Source organism: Carettochelys insculpta, chromosome 1 (assembly GCF_033958435.1).
Source record: "Carettochelys insculpta isolate YL-2023 chromosome 1, ASM3395843v1, whole genome shotgun sequence".
Lineage (NCBI taxonomy): Eukaryota > Metazoa > Chordata > Testudines > Carettochelyidae > Carettochelys > Carettochelys insculpta.
In genome coordinates, this window is record NC_134137.1 from 374,919,585 (window position 1) to 374,931,697 (window position 12,113).

The following is a 12,113-nucleotide window of genomic DNA, read 5'->3' on the forward strand; positions in this document are numbered from 1 at the left end:
GTGTGTCTCCTTGAAAGCTAATTTTGTAGGTACTATGTATTTGTGCTGGAGTGTCACTCAGACTGATCTAGCAGTTCCCCAGGGAAATCAGAACTTCTAGATTGTGTTCTTAAGATTCTGAGATTCAGTTGGTGTCACTAGACAAGTCATAAAATGGTTCTGAGCCTAAATTTCCCTATCTCTGAAGTGTGTAATACTCAATAGTAGGGCCGTTGCATAGTTTTCCTGACAAATGCCTGTAAGAAACATTTAGACCTTCTGACGAAAGGGTCCACATAAATTCAAATTACAAGTTATAGTATAATAGGCCCTAGTCAGGCATGGCTCCATGCACAGGGTCCATGTTGTGGAAAGCTGGTAGTATGGAAAAAGGAAAAATCACAGCTGTGGTTTGGGAGAAAGGGATGTGTGTAAAAGCACAGCGACAACAGGTCCATAACATATTAAGCTCATGCTTTGAACTTATTAATGTTTTTGACTGTATCCTTGTTTGTAGAATTTTTCAGTTGGAATCTCGTGGGGAGAGGAAATGATTGCATGAGTAAGAGTGGGAAACGGGAAACTGGAAGTAGTGAGCAGAGAGTGGAAAGGATAGAGAGGAGGAACAATGAGAAATTAAGTGAGGCTGGGAGAATGTGAATCATAGAACCATAGGACTGGAAGAGACCTCAGGAGGTCATAGAGCCCAGCTCCCTGCACCTCCAAAGCAGGAGCAACCCTAACTAAATCGTCCCAGCTAGGGCATTCTCAAGCCAGGACTTGAAAACCTCTAGGGATGGAGATTCCACCACCTCTAGGTAATTGGTTCCAGTGCTTCACAACCCTCCTAGTGAAGTCGACAGTTGAAGGAGATAGATGAAGGGGACCCAGCAATCAATGACAGTACTACAACTTAGGAAATCCAGTATCTAGCAGTCAGAGTTAGCTAGAATGATAATGGTAGAAGGTTGATAAGACTTGCTGCTGCTGTTCCATCAGAGAGGCCTGGAGCCTGGATGGGTCTATCAGGGTCTGTTGGGAGGCTTAAAGGTTCTTAGTCACTTCCTGTCCCCAAGGTGAATCTAGTGCTGGCTGCTTTGATGAAAGACTTTCAAAGGTTTGGAGAGTACCACTGTTAGCTCTCTCCTGGCGGCTGCTGATGCAACACAACACAATAATACATAATTCAATAGTTTGTTTTCCTGGGGACTGTTGAGCTTTAGTCACTGGGTGCCACACTTGTTCCAAGATGAGCTTTGTACTTAGTGTTTGGTTTTGGTTTTGTGGATTCTACGTCTTTGCTGGGACTGTTTGGAAAGTGCCTACCAGGCTGCCAGAGCTAAAGGCAGTAATTAACAGATACACTGTTAAATGAAATTTTATCTCAACCTTTATGGCTACAGCGCAGGCACCATGAGATGTATAACTGACTACATGTTTTTATTACAGGTTTGAGTCATCCTCCCATGCTATTAGTATGAGTGCATATTTGCGTGAGCAGAGAAGGGAACTCTACAGCAGGAGTGGAGAACTTCAAGGTGGGTATCTTTAAGTCTCATAAGTTTGGCTGATTGCTTTTCAAAGTATCTGCAGGTCCTCCTTGGATGGGTTCAGAATTGTTAGGTGCTCTTGAGCAAACCATAGGCAGGGCCGTAGTCTAAAGCTATGTCTATACTCACAGTAACAGTAGTATCCACAAAAAATTTTATAGCTCTTTCCCTTCAGCGTAACAGTTGTATTGATACAACTGTGATGCTGTAAGCTGGTAAGTATGGAGAAGGCCTAAGACTGTAAACTTCATCAGTTCATACTCTGTTTATTTACTCTAGGTAGACATGCAAATAATTCTGTCCATTTTTCTATTTCTAAGTCCACATATTGTAAACATGACTTTAAAATTGCACTTATGTAACAATGACGTAAAAATCTCACTCTAAGTGATGCATTTGGAACATTGAAACTTAAATTTTTCCTTATCTGAAATTAATATCCCTGGGTGGGTTGTCCCTTGGGTCTGAATTCTGCATCTGAGACCATGAGCCTCGACTTCCTAAGATAAATGACTCTTCTTTTCCTATTGGGGCAGTAATCATTAAAGGGGGACAAAGAACCACACTGTTAACGCAAGTGACGGGCCTTTTGAAAGGTAGATTTGGAGGGCTGAGCTTTTGGCATTGGTTTATGATGCTTGTGAGAGGATATAGAGAGAATTTTTGGCTGGTTAGGCTGTGTCTAGCTTAGCTGGTGTTAGAAGGCTCGGATGCTGTATTTATTTGTTTACTGGATAACGCTACATTAGGTAGACTGATACTTAACTTGACAGTTGACCTTCACTATTGCTTGGCTGTTGATGTGAAAAAGATAGAGGTGAAGACATCTGTCTTTAAGGTTTGGTATCACAGTGGACCACACTAGGTCGTGTTCAGCTTACAACTCCTGATCTTGGAAGCTAAAACTGTCAGCTGTAGAAACCTGCCACATGTACTTCTGTGCTGTGAGAGAGACACAGTTTATGCACATGTGCTTGAGTGTCTGTACAAATAAATTTAAAAAAGACAGGTCAAGTAAAACACTATGCTTTTACACAGAGATTTCTTTAAATAGGAAATTGTGGAAGCTCAAGAGGTTTAATTTCCATATACAACCATGCAATTCAAAGCTCAAATTTGGAAAAAAATATGTTTTGAAAATTGCATAGTAGTAAGTCTAACAAGCTCTGCAATGCTTGTCCAGGATACTGTATGCAGACCCCTCACCTTTCTCATCCTGGAAATCAGGTGGACCATCAGGATGCAAATACAAAAGCGGGAATTCTTCACAGGTGTTAAATGCTGTGACAAAGCTCCTCCTCTGCCTTGGTGGGTTCCACACTTTCAGGTTGATTGCCCATCTCAGAAACTAATAGCAGCCCTCAGTTTAGACACTTTCTGGAGTCTAAACATCAGCTTGTTGTTTGTTCAGCTAACCTCTTCATTGGCCAGCATGGGGAAAATAGAGGAAACCAAACTCTTTAGTCTCTGCTGCCCTGCCAAGTGATTTGGGGCAGGACAGACTCCTTCATCAAAATTAGTCCTTTTCCTGCCCTGAATAGAGAGTTGGTGATGGGGGGGAAACCTGGACCCACACTATATGCTAGGATCCAGCCCAGGGACCAGTGATAGCAGCTGCCTGCAGGGTCTCCAGTATCAGCCACCTAACCACTGATTCTCTGGCCACTTTCCCTCAGCCCTCCCCAGCACCTTCCTTCCTGCAGGTTCTTCCTAGTGCACCTCCTTGTGCTTGCTCCTGCCAGACCTCCCATAGCACTTTATCTCCACAGCTTCTTTTACACAGCAAGCTGACAGAACTGGTTCTTCGTTGGCTCCAGGTGTCCTGGTTAGTCTAGTTGACGGAAGTCTGGAAACCACCTAATTGGCTCCAGGGGAATGTTTTAATTGCCCTGATTAATTCTGGCAAGTATCTGCAGGTGGCACAACTGTGCTGTTACAATGTTGTAAGTCTAGACAAAGCTTGAGAAAAGACCTTTCAGAGTGCAACAGTTCAAGAGAAGGGAAAATCTGAGGATTTTGGAGAAGACATGGATTTAAGGAAGCATTAGAACTAGAAAGAAAGAGCACTTAAGAGATGATCAGGGAGAGTGTTTCAGGCTTAGAGGTAGGAAGTCGAGAGTGGGAAGACGGGAGGGGAAATCACAAGACTTAGCAAGTAAGGAAATCATACATGTAGGTGGTGACAAGATTATATATCCCTGTGAGTATGAAAATGTTGACTATGATGTAATAGGAGATGAGAAGTCAGTGCACCAAGTCAGTGGGGAGGATAGATTAGGTGGATTTGGTAAAAAATTGTCACTATTTAGCTAGAAGATAAAGTTTCCTGTTTATTTTTTTCTGTGTGAGAATGTCGCAGCCTCTCCTTCCCTTTTTGAGTGCTGTTGTTCTTGTTCAGCTAGCCCATTCATCTGCCTGATCTGTAGATTACAGCCAGATCTTTATTACATTTTACCCCTTAAAATATAATTGAATTGTTCAGTAAGGTAAGCAGAAGGCTGATGTGCGACCAGAAATTTCCTCTGAATAACACACAGCATTCAATAGTTTCCACCTCACCATCAACCTCAACCTGGACCAGTCCATAGAAGAGATTCACTTCCTGGACGCTACTGTGCGGATAAGAGACAGTCACATAAATACCACTGTATACCGAAAACCCACGGACTGCTACATTTGTCTACACGCCTCCAGCTTCCATCCAGGGCATACTACACGATCCATTGTTTACAGCCAGGCGCTAAGGTACAACTGTATTTGCTCTGATCCATCAGATAGAGACAAACATCTACAAGACCTTTACCAAGCTTTCCTCAAACTACAATACCCACCTAAGGAAGTGAGGAAACAGATTGACAGAGCCAGACGGGTACCCAGAAGCCACCTGCTACAAGACAGGCCTCGCAAGGAAAACAAGACAACACCACTGACCATCACATACAGCCCCCACTGAAGGCCTCTCCAATGCATAATCAGCGATCTGCAACCCATCCTGAACAATGATCTTTCACTCTCAAAGACCTTGGGAGGCTGGCCTGTCCTCGCCTACAGACAGCCTGCCAACCTTAAACAAATCCTCACTAGCCACTACAAATTACAAACCAGTGGCTCTAGGCCTGGAACCAGCCCTTGCAATGGCCCTCGCTGCCAATCCTGCTCACATATCTACACTGGTGACATCATCACAGGACCTAACATCAACCATACCATCAGGGGCTCCTTTACCTGCATATCTACTAATGTGATATATGCCATCATGTGCCAGCAATGCCCCACTGCAATTTACATTGGCCAAACTGGACAGTCTCTCCGTAAAAGAATAAATGAACATAAATCAGACATCAGGGTTGGTAGTGTATAGAAGCCCTTGGGGGGGAAGATGTTAGCTGGTGGCTGGGTAATGTGCGATGAGGTACCAACTATGCCCTTGTTACCATGCGAGTCTTTAACTGCGAGAGCACGGGCAGCCTGGGCCAGGCTGACGGATGCCCCTGGGTCCTAAACAACCCAGTTTTTTTTTACTGCTAGAGCAGGGAGCTCCTAGCACTCTCACCTATGGCCAGGCTGTGGTAACCAAAGGGTTAAAGTTCTTTTTATTGTGCCGGCTGTGTTGCAGTGACAGAGAGTAACAGCAGTCAGGCTTAGATCTTAACTAGTTACAAGTTTATTAAACTACAGTTATAAGCGTACGGTTACAAAAGGCTATTGTCTACTACTTATATGCTAGCAGGGTACAGGTGTTAACAGGTTACATTACAATCCAATACAAAGATATTTGTTACCATCTAACACAATGATATCTTAACACAACAACATCTAGTTACAGAGCTCTAATTCTTTATCTGTGTACACCAAAAAGGAGACCTTAATGTGGATGTATCTTACCCTCCTTGGGTCTCTCAATACCTGCATAGCCAAGCCAGGATCGGTCACTCAATTCCGCGGAAAGATGAATACGAGGTTGGGCGTCCCCAGTTGTGGACCTCGGGAGGCAATCACCTGACCCAACCAGCAGGTAGTTGGTGGGAATGCACTCAGAGTCAGAGTGCTGCTGGGCCCATCTTTATACCCTTTGGGTCACGTATTCTCTTTCTAATCTATGGTGCCAGATCATACTGGTCTGTCTTTTGTGACACCAGTTTTTTACAAGGGCAATTCTTACTTAATTTGCACTTGTAAGACAGGAGATAAGCAATTTGGGAGTATGGGACATGCTTTTACAAGGGCGGAGATTTCCCTTCTGGGATGGCTGTGTGGGTACATCAAATCCATCAATGCCAGCTGGGGTAATTTCCTGAGGCCCCCCTTATTGACAGTTAGCCTGCTAGCCCTCTATCTGTGTTTTCTGTTTCTCAGGGTCACGATGAGCCAGCACATCTGGGCCTCAGTGAGTGACATCAAAGACTGTGCTGTTTAACTGCTCTTCAGTGCCCTGTGTGTGCTGAGGCACCTTAGAGGGGAGGCAAAAGCTGGTCTGTAGTAGGGAGATTTTGTCTGGCTACAGAAGACTTCAGTCTCCCTGGACACTCAGTAGCAGATTTAAAGTTGGCAGTCCTGAAACAAAGAAATTTCAGAAATCAAATGGGGAGAGAAATCGCTGAGCTGCAATTTATTTGCAAATTGGATTCCATTGACGAAGGATTAAACAGACTGGGAGTGGCTCGCATCTTACAAAGGCAGCTTCTGTGCCCTGGGTGTTAAGATCTCCCCATTAGACTCTGACAATGGCTCGTATCCCCCTGTCTGATCTGACTTGTTTTTTCCTCTTTTGATACCTACTATTGATAATGGGCCATTTCCACCTTGCTGAATAGACCTTGTCAGCTTTGGCCCTCCCTTTTTCTGGGACCCCATTCTGTAAATACCCCTCTGAAACCACCCCCCCATGCACCTGATGAAGCAGGTCTTTGCCCACGAAAGCTTATGCTGCAAAATAACTGTTAGTCTATAAGGTGCCACAAGACTTCTTGTTGTTCTCGAAGCTACAGACTAACATGGCTGCCTCTCTGATACACAGCTGTGAGTTGCTCTTCTCGAGAGCCTTATTCATGGCCACAACTTTTTACAGCAGGGGAAGGGTGGGACATTAAGTGGAGAAAAACCTGCTGAAAAGATATTCACAGTAGCGTATAAAAGAAAAACTTGAAGTTCAATTCATTGCAATTTTTTGGAATAGGATTTTAATTGTTTCCTTAAAGTCCAGAGTGATTTGGCTGGCACTTGTTCTAAAATGTTGCAGTGCACCTGACATGCATTGTTACCCATGATGTGTTTGCAGGAAGGTTAGAGATTAACCTAAGAATGTCCATACTGACAGAGTCAGACTAAGTGTTCAGCTAGCTCAGCATGCTGTCTTTTGGTAATGGGCAATGCCAGGTACCCAAGAGAGAATGAACAGAAGAGGTTATCATCAAGTGAGCCATTCCCTGACATTTATTCCGAGCTCCTGGCATGCATGAATTCTTGAAGGTCTAAACCAGGGGTGTCCAATAGGTGGCCCGCAGGCCATAATGTGGCCCACGGAGCCATGATATCCAGCCCGTGGGGCTGGCTGCTGCGCTGGGATCAGCTGCCTCAGATCCCTGATGGCTGGACCATCAAGCTGTTGGCACCCCTGGCGGCAGAGCTCTGGCTGGGGTGAGGGGCCAGCAGCAGAGCGGTTTGAGATTGCGAGGTGGGTTTAGCCTGGGGTTAGGCAAGGGGCAGCTTGGGGCTGCAGAGGGTTTAAAGCTGGCAGTTTTGGGCCAGTTTGGGGGTGTGGGGGAGTTAAGCCTGGGGGTGGGCAAGGGACAATTTGCACTTGGGGGGTGGTTTGAGGCTGGGGGGATGGGGTGCAGTTTGGGCTGCTGGGTGTGGTTTGGGGCTGTGGGGCGGGGTGAGTTTTGAGCTTGGGAGTGGGCAAGGGCCAATTTGTGTTTCAGGGAGTTTAAGGCTGCGGATGAGGTGCGGTTTTGGGCTGCTGGGGGTGGTTTGGTGCTGAGGGGGTTTAAACCTGGGGGGCTGGTTTGGGGCTATTTTGTGTTTGAATCCCCCTCCCACAGAACACACAAAAAATTGCCATGTGGACCCCAATGAAAAAACATTAGATACCCCTTGTCTAAATCCAGTGAAGTCATTAAACGAAGACTCAGGCTCTGGTTTTCTTTGCTTTTGGTTAAGATGAACACTTCAGGCTGTGTGTAGACTGTGGGGAACTGTTGGCAAATGATACACAAATTGCGCACCGCAATTTGCATATATTTTGCTGACAGTTCTGTTGGGAGACGCTTTTCCGACATTTGGTCTGCCCACCTGGGGCCAAATGTCAGGAAAACCAGCTCTGTTGAGACATTCCTTTTTCCTCACGAAGTGGGGGTATATAAGGATGTCGACAGAATGCTCCTGATTGGCAGATCTCTTCTGAGAGATCTGCAGTCTCTACGTGCACTCTTTTGACCAAACTTCGATCAACAGAAGTTTTGTCAACAGAAGCCTGGCTTCTAGACATAGCCTCAGATTGCAAGAGCAGTTACAGGGGTGAGACTGAAAAGAGAATATTCTTCCTTAAATGTGAGTCATCACTTTAGTATTCCTTTCTTTTACTTCTTCATTGAAATGATTCTAGACAGTGCCATTTGCCTGACTCTCTTTTTTTATAAGTTTGTGTTATGATTATGCCTAATGGCACCTACTTAGAGCTGGACTTCATTATTCTAGGCATATGTGCGTATAGAAACTGTCCCAGCCCCGATGAGTTTAGAGCCTGTTTTTTTTTCTTTTACGTGTTTCTCTAGTTTTCATCAGCAACACTATGATAATGTGGAATGTATTGGTCTCTGCATGGCAAATGACAAATGATAATTTACATGCTTAAATTTTGCTTGTGCTTGTCTGGAATGGGAAGGACAGCAGGGGAATTTGAGAGCTCCCTCTCTGACTGGTTCAAAGCATGCAAATACAAAATGCCAGGGGGCAAAAGTATCAGCCAAAGATTAAAAGCCATTGGCTTCACTACTTGCTGTCTTATGCATCTGAGGAAGGAGTCTGCTGATCTTTCTTAACAATGGCTATTCCTGTGTCTGCTGGATTCACAACATCTGAGGTAGAAAGGACATGGAACATCTTAACAGCAGGCAGATACCATAATGATGTTTGTTTTGCTAATAATTTCTAGCTCAGTATCATTTTGTCAGAGGTGCGGTTAGTCATGGACTCTTGAATCATCAGGTGTTGTTACAGGTCCCTGTTGCTGCAGGGAATTGTGTGGTAATTTGGCATGTTCATGGAAGCTGTGGTCTCAGTTCAATTTGTTAGCAGAACCAGTAAGAGAATTTTTATATGCTGTGAAAATCCTGAAGAGCCTTGAGGGGACTGATCACAAGGAAAATAGCATCCAGTCCCTCTCAGTTATCTGTGTTAGTGCAGGCTCCCGCAGGTCACATGAAGGTCAGCGTTGCTAGTATTGTGCATCTGGGGTTTTGAGTTTTAAGAATGAAATGTGAAGAGCTGCTGAACAGCTAATAGAAACTGCAGCTGCTCAGCTTCTCTTAGAAATTTCGACCGTTTCTTTCATATGAGGATCTCAAATAATTTACAAGTCAGTATTTTATTATTTTATAACTGGGCAAACAGAGGCACAAAATGCATTGACCAAGTAGTATGTAGATTAAGTAGCAGAATGAGGGTCAGAACTCCTGGTATCCTGACTTCTTAGTAGAGTGGATTGATTTAAATAATCAAAAATTTGTTTTAAATCAGGTTACCGAAGAAAAAAAGCTCAGACTGACTATGGTTAAAGTGCATTTATATTGAATTTCTTACTCCAGAATTTTTCATGAATGATTTAGAAAATGGCATAGAGAGTACATTTATAAAGTTTGTGAAGGATACCAAGACGGGTGGGTTTTCAGATGCTTTGGAGAATAGTATTAAAACTGAGACTAATCTAGACAAACTAGAGAAATGGTCTGAAGTAAGCAGGATGAAATTCAGTGAGGACAAATGCAAAGTACTTCACTTGGAAGAAACCTGGGAAATGACTGGCCAGGAAGAAGTATTGGAAAAAGTGATCTGTGGGTGATAATGGAAAACAACTGTCAGCATTATAAAACTCTTCCAAAAAACAAACAAAAAAACCCAACAATAACAAAAAAAAAAAAAAAAAGGAAGACCACAAACTTTCTGGGTGGCATTTGCAGGGCCCTACCAAATTCACAGTTAATTTTGGTAAATTTCACAGTCATAGGATTATAAATATTGTGTATTTCATTATTTCAGCTATTTGCATCTGAAATTTCATGGTGTTGTAATTACAGGGGTCCGGACCCAAAAAGGAGTTGTGGGGGGTTGCAGGGTTGTGGCAGAGGTTGTCATTGTGGTACTGCTAACCTTGCTTCTGCTCTGCTGCTGGCAGTGGCTCAGTCTTCAGAGCTGCAGAGCTAGAGATCAGCAACTTAAAGCAGATGCTCCATCAGCAGCAGTGCATAAGAATGCATGGCATAGTATGATGCAACCACCCTTACCTTTTGGTACTTCCTTGAATGCTGGGCCCTTAGTCAGCAGTTGCCATTCTCTGGCCAACCAGTTCTGAAGATGGTAACAAGGAAGCAAGGGTGCCAATACTGTACCATGCCACCCTTTTGTGAACTGCTGCTGGTGAGACGCCACCTTCAGGGCTTCCGCTCTCTGGCCACCCTGCTCTTGAAGGCAGTGTGGAAGTAAGGGTGGCAATACCATGAAACCCACCTCCCCACTAAAATAAACTTGACTCCCCTTTCAACTCCTTTTCCATCAGGACCGCCAATTTTAGAAATCCTTGTTTCCCCTGTGAAATCGGTACAGTACAATGTAAGAACACACAAAAACCTGATTTCATGGGAGGAGGCCAGATTTCATGGTTCACGACATGTTTTTGTGGCTGTGAATTTGGTAGGGCCCTAATAATAAATTCGTCTACTCTATTCTGCACTTATTACTCTCAATTGGAATACACCTGTCTAGTTCAGGCCCCCTATTTTGGGAAATATGTGAGCAAGTGGGAGAAAGTCCAAAGAAGATCAACAGAAATAATTAAAAGTTTAGAAAACATAACCTGTGAAGGAAGATGGAAAGATTTGGGTTGTTGAGTACAGAGAATGGAGGACTGAGAGACTGACCGGATAAGTTTTCAAAAATGGAAAAGGTTGTTATAAGGAGGAGGTTCTTTTTAACCTCTGATGATAGCACAGGAAGTATTGGGTTTTAATTACAGCAAGGGTGGTTTTTACTGAGCCTTAGGAAAAACTTCCTAATTGTCCAGTTGACCAAGCACTGAAATGAATTGCTTAGGAAGGTTGTGGCATCTCTGCAACTGGAGAACTTTAACTGCAGGTTAGACAAAAACCTGTCAGAGGTGGCCGTGATAATGCTTAGCCCTTCCATGAACAAAGGGGACTGGATTAGATGACATCTCACGGTGCCTTCCAGTCCTGTGATTCTGTGAAAGTCCAAGTCTTTGTTGAGGTTGTTCAGAGCCTTGGTTGCATGTTATTTGGTGGAGTTTTAAAATTTCAGTATCAGCCTCAAGACACTTATTATGATTCGAACCTACCTGGAATGTTCAGCCTTGGTCAAGCGGTCAACTACAAGTAGACTCTGCTGAGCATAAATGTGATAGCGATTAGTACTGAAAAACTGATATTATTGTGGTTAAACCTCAGCATATATGCTTAATCCCTTGTAATGTTTGCACGTATGCATCCAAATGATTTTTGGTGGGAGTATTAAAGCCCCATATTACAGAAACCTCATTTTAAAATTTAATGTGCAGAAGTCAAATAGTTCAAAGTTGAAGTTTCTACAAGAGAGGAACTGGCCATATTGTGAGGTGGCACGTTCATACTGTATTTGTATATTGCTTTGTCTCAGCCTTTTACCAAAGATCAATTGTAGCATCTGTTCTAATAGATGAATAATTTTTTACAAGGATGTATCCACCCCTTGAAGTATAGAGAATCTGAAGGTTGTTTACATGTAAGTCTGCAGTCTGGCTCAGTTACTTATTGCTATGGCAGGATAATATATATGGAGAGACGCATCTCACAAAACTAGAAGGGACCTTGGGAGGTCATTAAGTCTAGTCCCCTGCCCTCTTGGCAGGACCAAGCACCATCCTTCCATTTATTTATTTATTTCCTAAACACTCCCTGTAGGATTGAGCTCACAACCCTAGGTTCACCAGGCCAATGCTCAAACCACAGAGCTATCCTTCCCTGTACCATGTAGAATTTTCCGACGTCTGTGCATTAGAGATCTCAACCATAGCATACTTTGTACCCAATAAGTAGATCAGAAGTAGAGCTACAAGAATGAGAGTTCATATAAGGGTGTGCAGATAAGTTTGACCATCAGAGAGCAGAGCCTGGAAATTGAGATCTCGTATTATAAATCGGAGGGGTAGCCGTGTTAGTCTGGATCTGTAACAGCAACGAAGGGTCCTGTGGCACCTTATAGACTAACAGAAAAGTTTTGAGCCAGCATCTGATGAAGTGAGTCTGTGCTCACAAAAGCTCATGCTCAAAACTTTTCTGTTAGTCTATAAGGTGCCACAGGACCCTTTGTTGCCGT

The 12,113-nt window shown here is 43.7% G+C and overlaps 1 protein-coding gene across 2 annotated transcripts in view; it reads left to right on the forward strand.

Moving 5' to 3' along the window:
- The window catches only part of EXOC4 (exocyst complex component 4), a 663,660-nt gene that overhangs the window by 167,929 nt on the left and 483,618 nt on the right, over positions 1 to 12,113 (forward strand). For both annotated transcript variants that reach the window (XR_012642363.1, XM_074975764.1), the window contains exon 9: positions 1,429 to 1,517. Coding sequence is in view for 1 of the 2 variants with exons in the window: in XM_074975764.1 (XP_074831865.1) it covers positions 1,429 to 1,517 (89 nt within the window). In the remaining variant the exon portion in view is untranslated. The remainder of the gene's footprint in view (positions 1 to 1,428; positions 1,518 to 12,113) is intronic.